Source organism: Lemur catta, chromosome Y (genome assembly GCF_020740605.2).
Source record: "Lemur catta isolate mLemCat1 chromosome Y, mLemCat1.pri, whole genome shotgun sequence".
Lineage (NCBI taxonomy): Eukaryota > Metazoa > Chordata > Mammalia > Primates > Lemuridae > Lemur > Lemur catta.
In genome coordinates this window covers 4,772,821-4,797,636 of record NC_059156.1, presented here as the reverse complement: position 1 = coordinate 4,797,636, position 24,816 = coordinate 4,772,821, and the positions used below count along the sequence as shown (strand labels likewise).

At 35.4% G+C, this 24,816-nt stretch overlaps 1 protein-coding gene across 5 annotated transcripts in view; it reads left to right on the top strand.

Annotated features, from left to right (window-relative positions):
• The first annotated feature begins 17,368 nt into the window (after window positions 1-17,368).
• Window positions 17,369-24,816, top strand: part of LOC123629096 (histone demethylase UTY) — a 193,735-nt gene continuing 186,287 nt past the window's right edge. For all 5 annotated transcript variants that reach the window (XM_045539057.1, XM_045539059.1, XM_045539058.1 and 2 more), the window contains exons 1-2: window positions 17,369-17,890; window positions 18,102-18,165. In XM_045539057.1, the coding sequence (XP_045395013.1) occupies window positions 17,739-17,890; window positions 18,102-18,165 (216 nt within the window). In that variant the 5' untranslated portion in view covers window positions 17,369-17,738. The remainder of the gene's footprint in view (window positions 17,891-18,101; window positions 18,166-24,816) is intronic.

The window sequence follows — 24,816 nt, the reverse complement described above, 5'->3', positions numbered from 1 at the left end:
AAGTTTGGATCAGTTAGACCACAAAAATCTTAGGAGTGTGTTCAGGTGTCAGTGGAGGTGGAGTAGGTCAGTAAATCCCCACTTCCCAGGCTTCTGTATAGAATGCTTGAGTCCTGAGGGGACAAGACTAAGACCAGGCTGGCAAACTTGTCATCAAGTCTCCCTGAATTCAGGTACTGGCCATGATAGCAAAGTGTGGGATAATCTTTTCATCCAAAAGAATGCTCAAGCCTGGGAAGAGTAGGTACAATGTGAGACTGTGGCAACACGGTCTTTCTTGACAAGATTAGCAGACGCAGGCCATGTTTTGCCACACAAGCTGCTCACACCTTCATCTCTTAGCAGTGGCAGCAGTTTTCATAACTGTGTGGATTTACTTATGTGTTTTCTTTTCTGGTTCATTGGTTTACGTGTCCGTTTTTATATCAGTACCATGCTGTTTTAATTACCATAGATTTTTTCCCTATTTCTTGAAATAAAGTGGTATAATGTCTCTATTCTCATTCTCTGGAATGCTTTGGCTATTTAAGATCATTTGTGCTTCCATATAAATTTTAGAATTTTTTTTATTTCTGTGAAGAATTACATTCATAAACTGAAAATGATTAAATCTGTAGAAACTACTCTTTAATTGTTTAAAAATATACAATAAAGTATTGCTAACTGTAGTTGCCCTAATGTGATGCTGAATACTAAATTTTACTTTAATTATCAAATTTTATTTTTATACACATTAGCCATCCTTACTGTAACCCCCCTTTCCAACACTGTTCTAAATCTCTAATAATCATCATTATACTTTCTATCTCCATGAGTTCAATTCTTTTTACATCCCATACAGCAGTTAGAGCATGAAATAATTTATCTTTCAATGCATGGTTTATTTCAGGTGAGATAATATCCACCAATTTCATCATGTCACTGCAAATGACAGAATTTCATTCCTTTGATGGCTAAATAATATTCCATTGTGAATATATACTACATTTTCTTTATCCATTTATTCATTGATGGACACTGAGGTTGATCCTATGTTTTGGCTACTGTGAATAGTGCTGATATGAACATGTTTGTGCAGATATCTCATCTATGTACTGATATTTATTTTTCTGGATAGACACCCAGCAGTAGGATTGTTAGATCATATGGTAATTCCATTTTTAGTTTCTAAAAAAACTTTTACGCTCTTCTCCATAGCAGCTGTAATAATTTACATTCACACCAACAGTCAACAAAAGTTTCCCTTTGTCTACATTTTTGCCATAATTTGTGATTACCTGTTTTTTGGATAAAACTATTTTAATAGGGAGAGAGATATCTCACTGTACTTTTGAAATTATTTTTCTGATGATTAGTGATGTTTCTGATATACCTGTTGGCCATTTGTATGTCTTGTTTTAAGAAATATTTATTCAGATCCTTTGCCTATTTTTAAATCATTATTTTTAATGGAGTTGCTTGAGCTTCTTATATATTGTGGTTATTAATCACTTGTCAGATGGGTAATTTGCAAATATTTTCTTTCATACTGTCGGTTTCTCTTCACTGTCAGCTGTTTTCTTTGCTACACAGAAGCTTTTTAGTTTAATGTGATTCCATTTTTTCATGTTGTTTGGTTGCCTGTGCTTTTAAGTCCTTATTCAAGAAATCTTTGCCCAGACCAATGTTGTGGAGTAATTTCCCAATGTTTTCTTCTTGTAATTTCATAGTCTCTTATATTTAAGTCTTTGATCTATTTGTATCCGTTTTTTTTTTTTTGTGGTAGAGATAGGGGTCTAATTTCATTCTTCTACATGTGAATATTTAGTTTTCCCAGCACTATAAATAAGTGCACTATAGAGGCGTGGATTTATTTCAGGATTCTCTATGCTGTTCCATTGGTCTATGTGTCTGCTTTTTTTTTTTTTTTTTGAGACAGAGTCTCGCTCTGTTGCCTGGGCTAGAGTGAGTGCCGTGGCCTAGCTCACAGCAACCTCAAACTCCTGGGCTTAAGTGATCCTACTGCCTCAGGCCCCCAAGTAGCTGGGACTACAGGCATGCGCCACCATGCCCAGCTAGTTTTTTCTATATATATTTTTAGTTGGCCAGCTAATTTCTTTCTATTTTTAGTAGAAACAGGGTCTCACTCTTGCTCAGGCTGGTCTCGAACTCCTGACCTCAAGTGATTCACCCGCCTAAGCCCCCCAGAGTGCTAGGATTACAGGCATGAGCCACCATACCCGGCCGGTGTGCCTGCTTTTTAATGCCTGTAACATGCTATTTTGGGTACTGTAACATTTCAGTATAACTTAAAATCAGGTAGTGTGATTCAGCTCTGTTATTTTTGCTAAGGATGGCTTTGACTATTCTGGGATTTTTGTGGTATAATATAAATTTCAGGATTATTTTTCTATTTCTGTGAAAAATGTCATTAAATATTTTGCTAAGAATTGTATTAAATCTATAAATTCTTTGCAGTACTGTGGACATTTTAACAGTACTATTCTTCCAGTCCATAAGCTTAGAATATATTGTAGTAGTTAGGGACTTCAACATCCCACTGACAGAATGAAACAGATTCTTTAAACAAAAAATAAACAAAGAAACTTGGACTTAAATAGGACTCTAGAACAAATGGGCCTAATAGACATTATATTTCAAAACTGATGAATACATGTTCCTCTCACCTCATCAGTTCATGGAACATTCTCTAAGGTTGATCACATTTTAGGCCACAAAATTTTTCTTAACAAATTTAGAGAAATAAAAATTATGCCATGTGACTTCTCAGACCATAGTGGAACAAAGTTAGAAATCAATTCCAACAGAAACACACAAGTCTACACAAAGTCATGGAAATTTAACAACCTGCTGCTGAAAAATTATTGGGTCAATGAAGAAATTAATATGGAAATCAAAGGATTCTTCAAACAAAATTATACAGGGGACACATTACCAAAATCTGTGGGATTCTGCAAAAGCAGTCCTAACAGGAAAATTCATGGACTTAATTGCCTCTCTTCAAAAGGCAGAAAGATCACAAATAAACAAACAAATGAATTATTTCCAGGAATTAGAAAATAAAGAGCAAACCAATCAAAACACAGCAGAAGAAAAGCAATAACTAAGGTCAAAGCAGAGCTAAATGAAATTGATTCCAAAGAATTATACAGAAGACTAATGAAAAAAAACGGTTCTTTGAAAAGATAAACAAAATTGGCAGGCCTCTCATTAGATTAACCAGAAATAGAAAAGAAAGGACTTTAATAAGCTCAACCAAAAATGAAAAAGGAGACATTACAGCTGATACCCAGAAATACAAAATATCATCTTTTAATAGTATAAAAATTCCTATACACATACACTTTAAAATGTTAACGAAATGGACAAATTCTGGAAACACACCACCTCCCTAGGCTTAATCAGGAAAAAATAGAACTTCTGAACAGATCAATATCAAGTGACAAAACTGAAATGGACTCAATATGTAACACTAATATGTACATCTAACAGTGTAAAACTCACTGGTAAAAGTAAGTACACAGACAAATTAAGAATACTCTGATATTGTAATTGAGGTAAAGAAATGAACTATGTCTTAAGTATGAAGACTTAAAGGCAAAACCATTGAAAACAATAATAATCACAAAAATTTGTTGATAGAAACTATAAAAATCTAAACTGAAACATCAAAACATCAAAATATGGATGTTTTTAAAGTGTACAGTTTGTTTTAACGCTTTTCTTTGTGAACAAATTTAAGTTGTTATCAGTTTAAAATACTTTGCTATAATTTTTTTTAGGCAATGAAAAGCAAATTTATTTATTTTATTAGTTTGTGTTAATTTAAGGGAATACAAATACAGTTTCATTAAATAAATATTTGTGTAGTATTGAAGTCAATAGTTTTAGTTTAACCATCACCTGAATAATATACAGTGCAATCAATAATTTCTCATTCCTTATCCTCAACCTACCCTAGGAAATTTTTGCATCTCCAATGTTTGTTAAAATTTCACACATTGTGTTCACATGCACATGTTATTTAGTTCCCACTTATAAGCGAGGACATGTGGTATTTGACTTTCTGTTTCTGAGTTGTTTCATGTAAGAAAGTGGCCTCTAGTTATATCCATGTTGCTATGTTGCAGCAAAAGACATAATTTCATTTTTTATGGCTGAATACTATTCTATTCTGTCTCTTTCTCTCTCTCTGTCTCTCTCTCTGTCTCTCTTTCTCTTTTCTTTATTCAATCACCCATTGATGGACATTTAGGTTGATTCCTTGCAATTGTGAATAGTGCTCTGAGTGCAGGTATCTCTTTGATATAACAATTTTTTTTACTCTGGATTTATAGCCAGTATTAAATTTCCTGTATCAAATGGAAATTCTATTTTTGGTCCTCAGAAATCTCCATACTGTTTTCCATAGAGATTGTACTAATTTACATTCTCACCAACAGTGTACGAATTCCTTTTTCTCCACATCCTTGCCAATATCTGTTGTTTCACTTATTAGTAATAGCCAGTCTGAAAGGTATAACATGGTTTCTGATGGTGGTTTTAATTACATTTCTCAGATGGTTAGTGATGCTGAGCATTTTTTCATCTGCTTTTGACTATTTGTATGTCTTCTTTCGAAAAATATCTGTTTATGTCCTTTACCCAACTTGTAATGGTGTTATCTGTTGCTGTTGTTGTTAAGTTGTTTGAATTCCTTGTAGACTCTAGATATTAGTCCTCTGTTAAATGCATAGGTTGCAAATATTTCCTCTCATTCTGTAGGTTGTTCACACTGTTGATTATTTCTTTGCTGTGCAGAATCTTTTTAGTTTAATTAACTCCCATTTGTCTATTTTTGTTTTGATTACTAGTGTTTTTGAGATCTTAGTCATTAATTCTTTGCCTAGACCAATGTCCGAAAGGGAGTTAATTTCTGTATATGGTGAGAGATAGGAATGCAATTTTCTTCTTCCACATATGACAATCCAATTTTCCCAGCAGGAAAGAATGTCCTTTCTTCAGTGTATGTTTTTTGTTGACTATATCAAAGATTACACAGCTGTAGATAGGTGACTTTATTTCTGAGTTCTCTATTCTGTGGATCTGTTTATGTATTTTTATGTCAGTACCATGTTGTTTGGGTTAATATAGCCTTGTAACACATAATTTGTCATCAAGTAATATGATACCACCATATTTGTTCTTTTTACTAACAGTTGCTTTGGCTATTAGAGACCCTTTTTTGATTGAAATTTAATATTACTTTTCTAATTCCCTGAAAAATGCGGTTTCTAATTTTTTACAGGGATTTCATTGAACCTATAGATTTCTTTGGGCAATATGGTCATTTTAATGATATTAATCTTTTGATCCATGAGCATGGGATATTTTTCCATTTGTTTGTGTCATCTATAATTTCTTTTACCAGTGCTTTGTGGTTTTTCCGTGTAGAATTTTTTTACATTCTTGATTAAATAAATTATTATTCTCAGATTGCTATTGGGGTATAAAAATAACACTAATTTTTGTAGATTGATTTTGCATCCTGAGACTTTACTGTATTTATCTGTCAAATCTAAAAGGTTTTTTTTTTGCAGGAGTCTTTAAACTTTTCTAAGTATAAAATCATATTGTCAGAGACAACAGAGACAATTTGACTTCTTTTCTTCCAGTTTGAATGAATTTTATTTATTTTTCTTGTCTAAGAGCTCTGAGTAGGATTTCCAGTACTATCTTTAATAGAAGTGATGAGAGTGAGCAGTCTTGTTTCAGTTATCAGGAGTATTGCTTTCAAATTTTGCTTATTTTGTATGATGTAGGTTGTATGTGGCTTTTTTCTGTTAATTTTTCAGGTATGTTTCTTCTATGCCTAGATTGTCAAGGGTTTTAATCATGGAAGGATGCTTCTTCTGCATCTATAGAGATGATCATGTGGGTTTTGTCATTAATTCTGCTTATGTGAAGAATTACATTTATTGATTTGTGTGTGTTGAACCACACTTGCAAGTCTATAATGAAACTCACTTTGATTGCGGTGTATTATATTTTAGGTGTGCTGTTAGATGTAATTTGCTAGTATTTCTTGAGGATTTTTGCATCTATACTCATCAGAGATATTGGTGTATAGCTTTCTTTTTTTGTTGTGTCCTTTTCTGGTTTCCTTATCAGAATAATATTGGCTTCACAAATGAGTTGGAAGAATTTCTTCCTAGTCTATTTTTTGAAACATTTCTGGGAAGATTGGTGCCAGGTCTTCTTTGTATGTTTGGTAAAATGCAGGTGTTAATCTATCTGGTGTTAGGCTTTTTATTTATTTTATTTTATTTTATTTTATTTTATTTTATTTATTTATTTGTTTGTTTGTTTATTTGAGACACAGTCTCACTCTGTTGCCCAGGCTACACTGCCATAGCATCAGCCTAGATCACAGCAACCTCAAACACCTGGACTCAAGCCATCCTTTTGCTTCAGCCTCCTGAGTAGCTGGGACTACAGGTGTGAGACACTACACCCAGCTACTTTTTTCCACTTTTAGTTGCTTGGCTAATTTTTCTCTGTCTTTAGCAGAGATGGGGGTCTCACTCTTGCTCAGGCTGGTCTTGAACTCCTGACCTCAAGTAATCCTTCTGCCTCAGCCTCCCAGAATGCTGGGATTACAGGCCTGAGCCACTACACCCAGCGTTAGACTTTTTAAATATTCAGATATTTTTTGTTACCAATTCAATCTACCTTTTATTGGTCTGTTTATAGTTACTATTTCTTCTTGGTTCCATCTTGAGAAGTGTATGTTTCCAGGAGTTTATTCATTTTCCCCTGGTTTTGTAGTTTAACTGTGTATAGTTGTTTATAATGGTCTCTGAAGATCTTTGTATTTCTGTGTCATCAGTTGTACTGTTCCTTTTTCATTTTTGAATATGTTTATTTGGATACTTGATCTTCTATTCTTGATTAGCCAGCTAGCAGTTTAACAATTTTGTTTAATTTTTCAAGATCCAACTTTTTGTTTTGTTGATCTTTCCTAATTTTTTTGTCTTAATTTCATTTATTCATTCTCTGATTGTTTCTTTTTTGCTACTAGTTTTGGAATTCGTTTGATTTTGTTCTCTTGTTCCTTGAGGTGAGACATTAGTTTTTTTGTTCATCACTTAAACAAAATGTAGGCATGTAACACTACATAATTCCCTTTTAGCACTGGTTTTGCTGTATACTAGAGGTATGGTACATTCTGTTTTCATTTTCATTCATTTCAAAAACTTTAAAAATTTTTCATCTTAATTTTGTTGTTAACCCAAGGATCATTAGGAGCATGTTGTTTAATTTTCATGTATTTGTGTAGAATTGAGGTTCCTCTTGGTATTTATTTCTAGTTTTATTCTGCTATAGTTTGAGAGGGTATTGATATGATTTCAATTTTTTAAATTTTATTGAGACTTTTTTGGTGGCTTAACATATGAGCTACTTGGAGAATGTTCTATGTACTAATTAGAAGAATTCATATTCTGCAGTTGTTGGCTAGAATGTTCTTCAAATGTGTGTAGGCCCATTTGTTCTATAGCTCAGATTAAATCTATTGTTTCTTTGTTAATTTTCTGTCTTGATAATCTGCCTACTGCTGTGAGTGGGATGTTGAACTTCCTCACTACTATTATATTGTTATCTATATTTGTTTTTAGGTCTAGCGGTATTTGTTTTATGAATCTGGGTGTTCTGGGTACATGTATATATAGGATTCCCATAGCTTCAAATTGAATTAACCCCATTGTCATTATATAAGTGATATATTTTAAGTGTGTTTCTCTATTTAAATGTTTTTACCAATAAGGTTAATTTCTTGTAAATGGCATAGCAGGTTCATATCTTTCAATCCATTCTGCCAATCTATAAGCCAATACATGTCTTTTAAGTGAAGCATTTAAGCCTTTTATGTTCAAGGTTAATATTAATAAGTGATGTTTTGAGCCTGTCATAATGTTAATTGTTTTGTAGTTTTTTTGTAGATTCTTTGTTTCTTTTCCTCCCTGTAACTTTGTGTTTTAATGGAGTTCTACCATGTTGCAATTTGATTTCTTTCTCTTTCTCATTTGTGTAACTGTTTTACAAGACCTATCAATTTTATATTTTCATGTGTTTTCATGATGGCAAGTATTGACCTTTGTTTTCATGTTTATAAATCCTCTGGGCATTTTTTCAGTAGGGCCAGAAGCATGGTGATGAATTTCCTCACTGTTTCCATGTCTGGGAAAAACTATTCCTCCTTCATTTACAAGCCATCTTCTGGTAGGAAGTAAAATTCATAGTTGGCAGTTTTTTAAAGCACTTTGAAAAGAAGATCCAAATTTCTTCTGGCCTGCAAGGCTTCTGCTGAGAAGTCCACTGGTAGTGCAATGGGGTATCCTTTATGAGTGATCAGATGCTTTTCTATTGCTGATTTTCTCCTCATGTTGATTTTAGAGAATCTGAAGATTCTCAAACCATGTTCAAGGCTATCTTGTAATATATTCTCCTGGTGTTTGCTGGATCTCTTGAATCTTGATGTCTAAATCTCATGCTATCATGGAAAAGTTTTAATCAGTTAATTTATTAAATAGATTTTCTAAAGTTTTTGCACTTTCTTCTTTTTGAGAAATACTGATGATTCCTAAGTTTGGTCACTTTATGTAGTTATTTCTGTAGTTCTTTTTGAAGGCTTTTTTTGTTCTTTTTAACTTTTTTATTTATTTTTATCTCACTGGTTTAATTCAAAGGACCTGTCTTCTTTTTTGGGACATTTTCTCTCATGCTTGGTCTATTATATCATTGAAGCTTTCAACTGTATTTTGTAATTTCTTCAATGAATATTTCATGTCTAGTTGTTTTCTGTGAAAGACATCTATCTCCTAGGTAAATTTTCCATTTATACCCTGAATTGATTTTCTGACTTATTTGTATGATTTTTCAGACTTCTCTTGCATCTCACTGACCTTTCGTAAAATCAATATTTTGAATGCTCTCTCCAGCATTTTGAAAACTTCTTTTGGGTTATAATTCGTTGCTAAAGAAGTACCGTGTTTCTTTAGGAGTGTCATACCATCTTGCTCTGTTATACTTCTAGCAATAGTGCACTGATTCTTCATATCTGGGGGAGAAACAGTTGCTTCCTTGCAGGGAGTTAGCTACGCTCCCAGTGAAAAATTGGGTTCCTCAGACAAGGGTCATCACAAAGGATGAAAAAATAGTAGGAAAAAGAAATAAAAATAATACACAGAGGGAAAAATATAGTTTATAAAAAATAGACTTATCAAGATAGACAAAGGAGGGTACTCAGATGTCCACACAACTTTCCATCAATCATGTGGCAGTGACACAAGTTTTACATAGGTATTTATAGGTACGGTTTTCGGTTGCCAGGGGTAACAGGATTTATATAACAACAGGTAGTTCAATTTAGCTACAATGTCTTCCAAAATGCTTCTACAGATCCTTTAATTAACTGTATCTATGTGAACAAATGGTTACAAAATCTTTCTAGGGTGAACTTCTAAGTTTTAAGATAAAGCTGTCACTTAGGAAAAACAGAGACATCTGTGACTCTGGTTATTGTGTATTAGAACAGAAATTTCAGAAGTCAAGCATGAGCTGTCCCTTATGCTAGTTACTTTAACTGCATGGGTCTGTCTGGGCTCCAGCTCAGGCAGCATATCTTATTGATCAGCTCTCATCTCGGGTGGCCTGTCTTTATTGATCAGCTCCCCATCCTGTGACTCCATGCAAAACCTGCTTTGTTTTTCACCACAGGCTTTGTTCTCACCACAGGCTTGAGACTGCATTGTCACCTTAGGATGCAGCTGCTACTGACTATTGAGATGCCCTTCTGAGGTGAAGCAGCTTTTGATATGCAAACTAACATGTTTACATTTTCCTTCAGGGCAAGGCCTTGCAAAACTGAAATCATTTCTGTCTTCAAAAATAGGGGGCATTTCTATAAATCAATATTTCTTAGGCTCAACACTTCCTCTTATTTTTCAATTTATTTTCATTGGAGGGGGATTTTTTTACTTTCTCCTGTTGTTAATACCACATTTATTTAGTAGGGCCACATATCTTTCTTCTGGATGTGTTCAGTGGTGAAGAATATGTATGATTTCCTTGGTTATAAATACCCTTAGAGTGGTGATTTTGTAAAATGTCAGTTGTAGTGGTGGTGTATCAGGCAGGTGAGTGGGCTCACTGCCTCCAGATTAGCTGGGATAGCATGGGCAATGGTGGTAGTAGATTTCATGAGGTTTGTCTTTTTCCCAAGCACTGTTCACTATTATCAGCAGATGTAGCTGTAGGCTATGCGGGTAAACCTTGGGGACAGTAGGTGGCACTTTCAGGTGAGAGCCAGCTATAGTAGTGGCAGTAAGACTTATTCTTGGCTTATGTTAAATAGGAGAAAGACTTGGGTGTCATAGGCAATGGGTTGGGCCATGGAATGCTCAGTGGTCTGGATTTCATGCTCTCAGAAAATTGGGCAGGCCTGGGCTGGGCAAACCTGCACTTAGGCCTTCCATGGTGGGCACAAAAGCCTGCCCTGACAAGAGTTGAGAGGAATGCCCAGGTGAGGTGTAGAGCAATCACCACTGTGCCAAAGTTACAGCATGAGGTAAGAGGGGTGTTGCTGGCTTCATAGTCAAGTGAGCAGGACTGTGACCCACTTTGCTGTCAGATTCAAACCTGGATGGCCTTCCTCTTAATGGATTAACTTAGGCTGTGATTTGAGACAGTTAGCCAAATCATACTCAGTTTCCCTTCAGTCCATGAAACTGCCCCAGGTAGCAGAACTTAATGCCCAGGTCAAAACTACACCTCTCAGGCAAATCCCTTCTTGTTCTAGCACTGAAATGAGGGCACCCAACTCCAGGACTCACAAATGGAGCCCATGCAATACTCATCTCTCAGTTTTGGCCATGGAGGCCCCTCCCCTACGCAAGACCAGAAAGACAGTCCTTGGCCTAAGACATTCCAAACCAATGGCTTCCATCCCTTCTAACTACCAGGTTCATAGTAAGACTTCTATCAGCTAGAATGAGGAATTGCCTTTTTTCTAGTGGTGCCCAGATCTGGGAGTATGCATGGGACACTTTCGAATGCTATTCCTACTTTCAGTCTCCTGGCTGCTCACAAAGTTAGATAAAGGGTTTGGAGGTGTCTAGGTGCTCCCCTATCATCTGGATTAAAGGGTTCCCAGCTGGAGAGTGTATCACAGAGATATTCTCATCCTTTGTACCACACTGGAAATTCACTCACAGTTTTCAGCTGCCATATGGGCTGCTGTCCCTCAGTTTTTTCTAGCATCTGAAGTTTTCTTTCATTTTTCTCTTGAACTCCATTGTTCCTTCTTGGATGCAAGTTTACAGGGTGAATCTTCACACATTATGTTGCTATTTCCAAATGGAAGAAGTGCACTAGGAAAGCCTCTTTTTTGGTATCTTGAAAAAAAAACAAAACCCTGTAACTGTTTTTTTTTTTTGTTTTTTGGGGATGTGGGGGTTAATGTTCATGATAACCACAAAACAAAAACCTCAAATAGACACAAAAAAGCAATGAATTAAAAAATGCTACCAGATAAAATTACTTAACCACAAAAAAAGACAATTAGAGAAGAAAAAAGGAAGAAAGTATGTAAAAATAACTAGAAATCAAGTAACCAAAGGGCAGTAGTAAACGCTTATTAATAATAACATTGTATATAAATGGATTAAAATTTCCAATTAAAAGACATAGAGTGGCTGAAAAGATTTTTAGAAGACTTAACTATATTTTGTCTAAAAAAAATCTCACTTCATATGTAAACATACAGACTGATGTGAATGATGAAAAAGAATGTTCTACAAAATGGAAAGCTGAAAAAAGTCAAAGTGGCTACACTTATATCACATGAATATGCTGTATGTCATGATGGGTAAGAAAAAAATAAAGAAGCCATTATATAATATAAAGAGGTCAATGAAGCAGGATGGTAAAACAATTATAAATATGCATGCACCCAACACTGGAGCACCTAAACCTATAGGGTAAGAAGAATTCATTGAATGAAATAAAAATACAGTGAAAAGCTTCAGAAACAGACTAGATTAGAAGACTCTCAGAACTTGAAGACAGGTCTTTTGAAATAATCCAGTCAGATAAAAATTTTTTAAAAAGAATAAAAGAGACTGAACAAAATTTTCATGATATATGGGATACCATAAAGTGACCAAATACATAAATCATTGGTATCCTTGAAGATGAAGAAAGAACAAAAGATTAAAAATCTGTAACAAAATAATAGCTGAAAACTTTCCAAGTCTAGCAAGAGATTTAGATATCTAACATAGGAGGCCTAGTATCCTCAAACAGATACACTGCAAAAATGTCCTCTTAATAGCACCTTATAATCAAAATTTTAAAGTCAATGACACAAAGGATATTATAGAAACACCAAGAAAAACATGTCTAGTCACTTTTAAGGAGTCCATGTCAGACTTTAAGTGTACTTGTCAGCATAAACATTATCAGTCAAGAGAGAATGAAGTAATATATTAAAAGTGCTAGAAGAAAAAAAAACTTGCCACCCAATGATGCTATATCCAGCAAAATTATCCTTCATAAATGACCAGGAAATAAAGTCCTTTCTAGACAAGCAAATGGTGAGGTAGTTCATCACCATTAGATCAACCTTAAAAGAAATGCTCAAAAGAGTCCTAACCATGGAAGTGAAACTTCAATAGTTACCATAATGAAAACACAGAAAAATATGAACCTCACTGGTAAAGCAAACACGTAAATGAGGAAGAGTAAAGATGAAAATGGTACCACTACAGAAAATGAGCAAACCACAAGTCCCTCAAATAAGAGAAAAAGAAACAAAGAATATACAAAACAATGAGAAAACAATTAACAATATGAAAATAACAAAACCTCACATATAAATATTAATCTGTAATGTAAACACATTAATTCTTATTATAAGATATAACTGGCTGAATACATTTTTAAAAAATTGAATTATATGCTGCCTACAAGTAATGCAACTTCACTTGTAAAGACACAAAAAGATTCAAACTAAGAGAATGGAAAAAGATATTCCATGCAAGCAGAAAGCAAAGCAAATGCAAACAGAAAGAGCTATCTTAAATCAGATACTACAGACTTTATATCGAAAACATTTTTAAAAATAGGACAAGAAAGTTCATTATATAATGACAATGAGATCTCTCTATGTGTGTATATATATATATATATATGTTCACTTTTCTTCATATATTTGTTCATATATTTTATTTGTATGTATGCAACAATACAGAAGCACCCAGAGGCATAAAGCAAATGTTCTTAGGTCTAAAAGAACAGGTGGACTCTAACAAAGTAATAGTAGGGGAATTCAAAACCCCACTGTCAGCATTAGACAGATCATCTAGACAGAAAACCAATATGAAACATTGGACTTAAAGTGGACTTTAGACCAAATGTACTTAGTAGATATTGACAGAACATTTTATCAAACACCTACAGAATATACATTCTTCTCCTTAGCACATGAAACATTTACCAGGATTGATTATACTTTAGGCCACACAAGCCTCAACAAATTTTTAAAAATAGAAATCATATCAAATATCTTCTTAGATTATAATGGAATAAATCTAGAAATCAATACCCAAAAAACCTTTTGAAAGTATTCCAATACATGGAAATTAAACAACATGCTTTTGAATGACCACTGGGCTAATGAAAAAAATAAAAATAACATCAAGAAATTTCTAGAAACGAATGAAAATGAAAACAATATATCAAAACCTAAAGAATATAGCCAAAGCAGTTCTAAGATGGAAATTTGTAACAAGAAGTGCCTACACCCAAACCCAGAAAAACTTCAAACAATTAGCATGCAGCTAATCAGTTATGGTTTTCCTTGAGAGAGCCAGTTGTTTGTACTTTGAAACGTTTATCGGGGTCTAAGAATCCTACAACTTTTGACAATGCATTCTTTCACAATTTCTACACCACTGAATGGCTTCCCTTATTTTCCTGATTATAAAAGCTACTTTATAAGGTGTTTCAGTGGCATTATTTCCCAGTCTTATTGCTGCTTGAAAAGAATTGTCTTTGCTTTTGCTTTTCATTTTTTAATTTCTGCAATACAACCTTTCAAGCCTTTCTCTCTAATTTAAAATATTTCAGTCCTTATGAGTGTTATGCTGATGAGAACTGAATTTCTTTTATGTTGAGATTGCAGTAACACAAAACAAGCAACTCATCTTTAGCAGAAACAACATAATATTACAATTCTCAATCCTCATTAAAAAATGTTTTCTTCCTTCAGCGTTCTCTTGGTCTTCTTTAACATCATATGCTGTTAACAAGAAAGAATTAAAAAATACTGTTGAGTTTGTGCAACTATTCACAAATTCTACTTCAAACAGAAACATAGTCCACTGTTGTCAAAAGCTGCTAATAGAATGGTGTACTTGACCCCCATAAATTTTCACCATAGTCTTGTGTGGTATGGCACAAATCAGGTGAAGGAAGTTAGAACTAAATCATGAATGTAGCAGCTGTCAATTTAGCCCTTATGGCTTACTAATGTTCTAATTGTGCTGATCAAACTGGGAGGATTATTTTGTTGTAAGTTATTTTCTTTTTTGGTATTTTAAATATGTTCATTTAAAAATATAATGAAAATAGAGAGAACAAAAAATATATTAATATAAATAAGAGTATTTGTTTTCCAAAGTTTGGATTCAGCCAAAAGGCCGCACTTAGGAAATCAGAAGGCCACATGTGACCTTAAGGCCACAGGTTCCCCACTCTGCTGTAGTTGATGTTAGTTTTCAGTGATTATGAATAAGACTAATATAAACATTCACATACAAATTTTTGCATGGATTTAACTTTTCACATCAATTGGCTAAATACCTAGGAGCAAGATTGGTAGATTGCATCATAAGAGGATACTTATATGCTTAGTTTTTGTATTCCCACCTGTAATTAATGACAGTGTCTCTTGCCTTGCACCTTCACCAACTGATACTGTCTGTTTTTGAAACTTCAACCACTCTAATAGAAGCAAGTGGTATGTCGTTGCTGTTTTAATTTGCATTTCCCTAATGTGAAACGATTCTGGCCTTCCTTTGTATGGTGTCTTTTCAGATCATGTACCCATTGTTGAAAATGAATTTTTTATATTACTACTGAGTTTTAAAAGTAATCATAGATTTTAGATACTTTGTCAATAGAGTTGTGTATGCATATCTGCAAGGGTCAGGGTTACAAGCAGTCAATTGCATAAGCTGAATTGGCTAAATATGTATTAGCAATAAAGATGACAAGATAGAGAAGACCAGAAGACATATAATCAGAGAAATGTGTACTTGTCAGTGAAAGAGGACAAAGAAAAACCCAAAGCTGAGAAAAACAGTATTCATTATTATTTATAAAATATTTTTGTTTATATTTTATATTAAAGGTTATATTAAAGCTTTTCTTTTCTCCTTTCCTTGTCCCTTTCTTCTTTTCTTTCTAGCAAGTTAAGATCATGGCAGGAAACTGTGCCAATGCTTCAAGGACCTGTAGTAAAAATGGAAATACATGAGATAAATCATAACTCCAGTGGTACGTGACAACCCATAATTAACTTTTTTAACTATAAGAAGTAACAGTAGATAAAAACAAAATGACAGTGTTAATTTCAGGTATGGATCCACAAGCCCATATCTGAAAAGACTCAAGATGAAAACAGAAAGTAAATTTTTTTTACAACTAAAATTTTCATAACCGAAGAGCCAGTTTACACTTGCCTCCTTATCTCCTCTCAACCCTAAATCAGTATTTCTATCTTTCATCAATGTTTATGGGTGCCAATTAGTTTAAAAGCAGCAATGAAAGCATACATTGCTGTGCAAAATTAGTCGAGATATCCATAACTGCTTACTAAGTGGTGACAGAATTTAATGTCAGCAAGCTTTATATTGCCTTCCTGTTTAAACATCAAATTTTAAATATACCTTGTCTATTATAGCAGGAGGCAAATTTATTACTAAAATAAAATACAGCCTTTTCATTTATAAGGGAAAATTTTTTTCAGAGATTATTAAGTTTATTTTTCTAGTTTTTGGAGAGAGGGACTCTGAAGGCTGGAGTGATCCTCCCATGTTTGCCTCCCAAGTGGTGGTATTACAGGCGTAAGCCACCCCATAATCAGCATTTTTCTATCCCTACTCACAGGAGGTAAAATCTGGAAAAGATCTATTTGTTACATGGGATATCATGAAATTTTCCTGTTGAAAAGGGTAATTGATGCCGGCCTTTCATAAATACATAAAACTTGTTTTATAATTTTTTATATAAAAACATGTATTATATACATAAGCATACAACATATATGCTTACATAAAATATATAGTGGTTTTACACATTTTTAAAAATTTTTAGTTACATTTAAGAAGGTCAGAAGGAAGTGGAAAGTTAATTACTGTTTTTTAAATGTCTGTCCACAAGCAACTTCCACTCTTTCATTATGGTCTCACGGTAAGGCTAGGATAGAAACCAACATTTTAGAGTTCTGGCATAATTTATTGTTATCGTTTGTTCCCTCAATACTACAATGAACTAATAAATGCAATTAGCACCAACATTTGGCACCAAAGTGTCAAGAAAACTTGACACGTACAGAATCGTTGTCAGCGAATCAGACCCTATGTGTAACTCTTCATTCTCTAGGGCCTGGTGTGTACCACTAAGGTTCCAAGGCCTTATGCCGTGTCTTTCCACGCAGGTGAGCGGAAAGGCAATGAGCAAAGACCCAGCCTACAGCGATGACAAGACCGCAGGAACAGCACTAGGGCCTCCAGGAAGCCATTACTTTTGGTGGTGCCAAAAGTCTTGTTTTCCGAGGGTTAATGTTCAGGGTCTGCGCTGCTTTCCAGAAACGCGACCTTGCCAAACCCAGGAGACGTAGCATTCAGAAGACGTGAGACCACGGGAGCCGCACTCCGGACTTGCCTCCGTTCCCCGACGCAGGTAAAAGAAGTTTATGGTGTTGTCGCCCAGCACTCCCGTCTCCCGCGGGAGAAATAACCTCGTCCTTTCTCATCGCTTCCTTCGTAGTCGCTAATCCATCGCAGCTCCGGAACACCACGACTCAGACCCAGCATTCTCTACTACTGCGTACGTAACTATCACAACGTAAACCTTGCTCCACGGAGGAGAGTACAGACATAGACAGACATCGCTACCAACCAATCATCCGCTGATATTAGCGTTTGTCAAGTTCCTGGTCAGCGGGGGTATGGGTAGGCGGGGCTCGAAGGACTAGCAAGTCTTCAGTGGAGCCACGGCTGTCGCAAGTCAACAAAGGTCACGTGACACAGACCTGTTGTATCGATTGGCTACGCCCGCTGGTTGGGGGTTGGAGAATAGTCACGGCTGCGTGGGGTTCGCCTTGTGACACAATTATAACAACTTTGTGCGAGTGCTGGCGAAGTTTGTGATTGTAAGAAATTTTCCTCTGTTTTCCAACAACTGCGGCTTCCGCCCTCCCTGCAGTTTCTAGCCGCCCCGCGATGTGATCCGGAAACCGAGCCCCGCAGTTCCGTAAACCAGTTGCTTTCACCTTTACTTGGGTTTTTCATTTCTGCCCCGGCGGCGGCGGCAAAGTTGGCGTCACAGTCTTACGCGGCGATTGAGGGCGTCTTTTCAAGCTCGGGATTGGAAGTGGAGTATCTACGTGAGAGTTATAAATTTGTTGCGTTTCCATGAAATCTTTCGGAGTGTCGCTTGCCACCGCCGCTGTTGACTTAAGTGATGAGGAAAAGAAAATGGCGGCGAGAAAAGCGAGCGGCGAGGGAGACGAGGGATCCCCCAGTCTGACAGCGGAGGAGAGGGAGGTGCTTGGTGGATTGGACAGGTACGGACCACCGTCATCCGCCCAGTTTGCTTCCGACGGGTTGGTGCCACTCTCAGGGAAGGTCCGAGCGTCTCTTACCGGCGTTGGCTACTGAGGGGTGTCGGGGTCACTCGGCTTGGCGCTAACCAAGCCATCGCTGCCTCTTGGGCTTGGGAAGGGACGGGCCAGTTACTTTCCCGCAGCGTTAAGCCGCATGTGTCTCTTCCCACAGCCGTCTCTTCGGGTTCGTGAGCTTTCACGAAGATGGCGCCAGGACCAAGACTCTTCTGGGCAAGGTAAGGTGACCGGGCGCGGACCGAAGGGTGGACGCTGTTTTTGGCTTGCGCTCTCCTCGCTCGAGGTCGTGTGTTCCCCCGCAGCTCCGTTAGCATTTGTGGTGGCCGCCAACTATAGCCAAAGGACATCCAGGAAATTTTTGCCTCTGCTCTCCCTTTGCTCCGAAATACCTTGTTCGCCGTCTTGCATGCCCTCCTACCATGTATCTTGTGGGAGAGACTATAGCGCTTTGGGGCTGGCTCGAACGGGTGGACAACATTGCTTGTTATTTTAAAGCTTTTGATGCCTGAATTTTAGTGTCATAGATAGTGAATGTGGACAGTTTTCAAAATTTACAAAATACCTCCTATGGGTTTTTTTTCCCCTCCTTTTCGCGTTCGCCTGTGTCCAATTTTCAGAACAAACGTTAAGCTTTCATATCTCTTTGGTCTCATTAAGTAGTAAGTTGCAGATAATTTATGGGAATGAAGCGTTTGCATTGGGTATTGACCTGTATACCGACTGGTATGTATATTTAACCTGAAGTTAACTGATTTGTTTACTTTTTTAGGTACTAGCAACCACAGAAATAACGCTGCGAATACGATTTCCTGTGTGTGTCTCTGTGTGTGTGTGTGTCTGTGTATGTGTATGTATGTTTTCCCCTAGAATCTCGTTTCGTGGGTGTCAGCCAAAGAGTAGGGAAGATTTCTTGTTTGTGTGAAAAGTTGTTGGCACTGTCATTTAGTTAATGGCTGTTCTTACTGGCCAAGATGGCGGGAAACAGTGGGAGAAATGAAGCGTGGAGCTTTGGGGGAGGGAGGAGATACAAACAGGAAAATCTTAGGGAGAAGTAGGCCTTAAAGTGGGGCCAGTGTAGTACTATGGTGCTTATTAAACATTATTGTTATTTAAAAGTGGAATTCTTGTATTTTCCTAATTATAAAAGCAACATTCTTAAAACATAGTATTATCAATTTAATTACTCCCACGTAAACTATTGCGTAACGTCCTTGGAATGAATCTTTCTCTCTGTGTCGTTTTTAATTATCTGACCAAAATCTGGTTAAACTATTGTATGCTTTCAGTTGGTACCAAGAAGTGAGGACTGTGTGCAAAAAACAAAGGCAGCATCCATTAGGTATTTTCTTTTCTGGCCGAAACCAGTAGTTAATGAATTTGCAGTTTGTTGCTGCAGTTGAGAAATTATTAAATAATTTTATTCTCAAGATGAAGATTTTATTTGCCATGAATTTTTACCTGGAGTTTGATTTTGGGTAGTCATTAAGTTCTTTTACCTGTAAGCTCCTTTTTGTGTTTATTTGCTTTGATAGCAAATGACCAAAAAACTAAAATGTAACCCTTTTTTCCTGTAAATATCCATTTGATTCATAGGTAAAACTTGAATTAAACTTTGATTATGTTGGCGAAAATTGCTCCATGAAGAACACGAGTGGCACAATAGTAGCTTTGATATAATTGGTTTCTTGCCTTAATTTTTACAAAAAATTTGAATATTTTCAAAATTATCATGTAAATACATTAAAAAAGTTTGTAGTTAAAAAAATGTTATTTTATTTTTGAGTGACTATTGTTGCTTTAACATGAGGTTGATGAAGCTGTTGACATTGATAGCATTTGAAAAAGAATGGACAGATCTATTACTTATTAATGAAGAAATAAAAGCAATCTGAATTGTTTTATGTGGATAATGTTGGAAAATACTGGTTGAGAGTTTAAATTTTCCAATGCTGGAGTTCAGCTACATTCCCACTGGTTTGTGCTTAATATTGAATTTCAGTTTGGAATAAACTTTTCACATACTGTGCAGTGTTAGTTTAAATTCTAAGGAACTGTTTTAAAATATTGATTGTGAAGGTGACATGTCTCTTTCAACTTTGATTACAATAACATTTGAAAGATAAGAAAGTGTAAAGTTTCATGACGTTTGGAAAGAATTGTAGCTTCATAAAACATTGAGTAAAATATTAACTCAATTGATTTCACTTTTCCTTGATAGTCATTGGGAATTCCTTCTTGCTTGAGTCAACACTCATTAATCTTAACATTGAAGTTACTTAAGTACAATAAAGCATTCTGGGGTGTGTGCTTGCAACCTCAGGGAATTTTTTTTAACAGCTTTGTTGAGATATTATTAATGTGTAACAAAAGTACACGTATTTTATATGTACAACTTGATTAAATTCTGACATATCTGGGTACTCGTGAGACCTTCACTACAATCAAGATAATGAACATACCCATTACTTCCAAAAATTTCTTCCTACCCCTTGAAATCCCCCCTTTTTACTCTTTCTCATTTCTCAGCACCACCGACTTCTACTGAGCTGCTTTTTGTTACTTTATATTTTGGGGATTTTATGTAAATAGAATTATTCACTTTATACTCTTTATGTCTGATGTCTTTTACTCCGCATACTTTTCAATTTATTCTTGTTACAGCATTTGTCAATAATTTGTTTCATTTAAGCTGAGTAGTACTTCACGTGTTATGTAATTCTCCACTGCTTCCTTGTGAGTCTGTCAGGGAAATGTTTACATGGAAGGTTTGACATCATATATTTTCAAACCCTGTGTTTTAATTAGTTACAGAAATTCATTCTGAAAGAATTAATGAGCTAGAGTCTAGTAAAAGAAATACTGAATTATTTAGTTTTCTTCTGCAGTTAATAAACCAAGCTAGATGAAACAATATCTGGTATTTTCTAGATTGTTGAGCCATGTTGATTTTGGAATTCTTATTCGCTGAGTCTTTAAAACAAGTTGGCTTTTCTTGACCAAGATTGAGTCAGGCCATCTTTACCTGAGGGTACATTATAGGATTGAATAACTGCCAGGGTTTCCTTTTTAGCTATAATTTTTATCAGGCCCTTTGTCTTAGTTTGTTTTGTGTTGCTATGACAGAATACCACAGACTAGGTCATTTATAAACAACAGAAATTTATGTAGCTTATGGTTCTGGAGGCTGGAAAAACGTAAGATTGAGGGACTGCTTCTCGTGAGGGCCATTGTGGAGGAGGGCAAGAAAGTGTGAGAGAGTGCAAAAGGGGGCTGAACTTGCATGTGTAACGAACCCACTCCCACAAGAATGACATTAATTCACTCAAGAGGACAGATCCTTTATTATGTAATCACTTTTTAAATGTCCTAACTTCTCAACACTGCTTCATTGAGGATTAAGTTTCCAAAACATGAATTTTGGGGGATACATTCAAACCATAGCACCCCTTCTTGAAGACAAAGTTACTCTGCAATATATGTAATAAGACAGTTTCTCCCTTTCTAACTTGTCGCTGTTTTTCATAAGTTAGACTTATCTATAGTACTGATCTTTCAGTTTTTATTCATATTTTCTCTGTAAGTTTGATTTGTAGGTTAAAAGTAAGTCTTGGCAATCTTCTAAACATTCTAAACAAAATAATAATGTCTTTTTCCTTTCAACTTTCCTAGACAGTAAGGATGATTTATCCTGTTGAGAATGCTTTCTCCCGATGTATACTTTCTCTTGGTCTCTGATTTTTTTTTTTTGTTTCTTTTATGTCAGTGGCATGCATATAAACCCTTAGAATAGTTACCTCAAATCACTGGAATGGTTATAACAGTAGACCTTAAATTTGCATGATGTAAGAATTTTTATAGGATTGTCATTTGGATTAGTGTTAGTTTTGGATTAAAGAAATGGTAATGTATACTAGTTTTTAGTAATATTTTTAAAATAACATATAAATTGGTAGTCCGTTGCTTAATCGGAGTTTTTGAATTGTCATATGACCTTAAATACTTTGCTGTTTAACAGATGTTGACACTTAATAACTTGCTCATATTTAAATAACAGTACAGTTTAAGTAATTGAGTGACAAATTTTAACACAGTAGCATTTATTGCATTTTGGAAAGCCTTTTGTGTTGATTTTGTTTATGTAAGGATACATAATTTAAACTATAAATAGAATGTTAGTTGTTACAGTATTCCTTTTATATAACCCAGAGGCCGAGGGAATGTTAATATCATTCAGGAATCTGTTTCTAAAATACCCCTAGTTGCTATTGTTTATTTTGAAATATTTTTATCAATTTTAAGTTTGATTTAGGTAATCTATCACTGAATTTTTTTTGGTAATTCTATTAATCATGAGAAAGATTCATAGGGAAGTTATAGTTTATTTGCTCTTCAACAATGTGTGTGCCATAGTGGATATTTTTAGAATAGTTGGGTAACGGAAGAAGGATCAAATACTAAAATGTGTATTTTTCTAGATTTGATTTACTTGCATGTAAATAGTTGGAGAAAGACCTATTAAAATTGGTTTGGGTAACGGAAGAAGGATCAAATACTAAAATGTGTATTTTTCTAGATTTGATTTACTTGCATGTAAATAGTTGGAGAAAGACCTATTAAAATTGGTTCAGAAGTGATTTTTTATACTGTAATATTAGAATGGTAATAATTATCGTGTTCTTAAATAGTGTATTCTATTTGGTGATGTGGATGTAACCTATGTAGTCACTTCCAGTTCTATAGGAGGTTTGGTGTTTAAGTTAAAAAAAAATCAACCATGGAAATAATGTCATGTTTTGTTACTTAGAAATGAGGTTTTTGCTTAGATGCATTAGAAGAAGTGTTTTCTAGTTAGAAAATCGTCTTCTAAACAAATATGGTGCTTATTGTTTATATCTCACTGGACAAAGTCTTAAGGAGGCACTATGCAGGAATGTAACTATAAAATTTTGATTTTATACAAATTTTGGCCATACCTATATTTGAAGAGATTATAGACAATATTTTTATATCTGGGTATAGTTCAGAACTGTATGATTATAAACAGGGACTTTCCTAGTCTTGGTTTACTTTTTTATTAAATAATTAGCTTTTTAAATAATCAGATTGAAATAACTAGGGAACATTTGACTTAGTAAAACTCTTTTGTCTCAAGTCAATTTTTGTGATTCGGGTGAAAAAATTTATAGGTCTTATACTATAATGAAGTTTTACTGCTTGGCTAACTACAGTTTTAGATTTTTTTTTCTGTCATAGGCTATATATTTTTAGTTTTGAAGTTCTTTTCACATTGTAATTCATTGTGATGCTTTGAATTCTTGAAACTGATGTGATTTTTTTTTTTTTTTTTGAGACAGAGTCTCACTCTGTTGCCCAGGCTAGAGTGCCATGGCGTCAGCCTAGCTCACAGCAACCTCAAACTCCTGGGCTCAAGCATCCTCCTGCCTCAGCCTCCCAAGTAGCTGGGACTACAGGCATGCACCACCATGCCCGGCTAATTTTTTTATATATATTTTTAGCTGTCCATATAATTTCTTTCTATTTTTAGTAGAGACGGGGTCTCGCTCTTGCTCAGGCTGGTCTCAAACTCCTGAGCTCAAACAATCCTCCCGCCTCGGCCTCCCAGAGTGCTAGGATTACAGGCGTGAGCCACCATGTCCGGCCGATATTAATATTTTTGAAATGCAGTATCTACAGAGCTCATTTGTGTTAAGAAAATCTCATAAGATTTTTTAGTTGACAAAGTAAGACTGACGTGTATAAATTTGTAGACCAGTTATGGAAGTTGTGTAATAGTTGGCTTATTGTATGAATTTGCCATTACCTTCACATGATTAGCTTATAAATTGTGACCACAATTTAGAGCAACAAAAACTTAAATCACCATCAGAGTTTTTGAGTTGTCATGTGACCTTAAATACTTTGCTGTTTAACATACGCTGACACTTAATATCTTGCTCATACTTAAATAACAATACAATTTAAGTAATTAAATGATAAATTAAGTGCAAAATTTTTATGCAGGTAGTACATGAGGTAAGAGAGATATCTCCACCTACATTGAGCATATAGTCCTGTCTCCTAAGTGATGACACACGAACACCAGTATAGAAGAAATGTGTGAAGTGCTTTAAAAATTCACAGTAGGGGCTGGGCGCGGTGGCTCACGCCTGTAATCCTAGCACTCTGGGAGGCTGAGGCACGTGTATTGCTCGAGGTCAGGAGTTCGAGACCAGCCTGAGCAAGAGCAAGGCCCCATCTCTACTAAAAATAGAAAGAAATTAGCTGGCCAACTGAAAATATATGTAGAAAAAATTAGCCGGGCGTGGTGGCACATGCCTGTAGTCCCAGCTACTTGGGAGGCTGAGGCAGGAGGATCGCTTGAGCCCAGGAGTTTGAGATTGCTGTGAGCTAGGCTGACGCTGCGGCACTCACTCTAGCCCGGGCAACAAAGCAAGACTCTGTCTCAAAAAAAAAAAAAAAAAGAAAGAAATTCACAGTAAAGGTCAGTGTAGTAAATTACAGTTTGAATGGCTGTTTCTTAATTAGTTAGAGTTGTCTGAGATTATTTTCTTGATTTGTACTATAGCAGTACATCTTTTAATTTTATTTAGAAAAGCATAATTTAAAATTCAGATTTTTCCTTTTAGCAGTTGTTTAAAGGATAATCTGTTTCCTTTGCTATTACTTTGTGATCTCATTTTGCAGTAATCTTTACTTACGCTTTGGTGTTTTCATTTGGGATCCTCAAATGAGTCTTTAAAGCCAGTTAAAAAAAAAATTTGTGACACATTTTTGGAAAGATACTGAGGAATATTTAAGAATGGTCATCTTCAAGAATAAACATTTGTGAGGTGGGGGGAACAAAATTT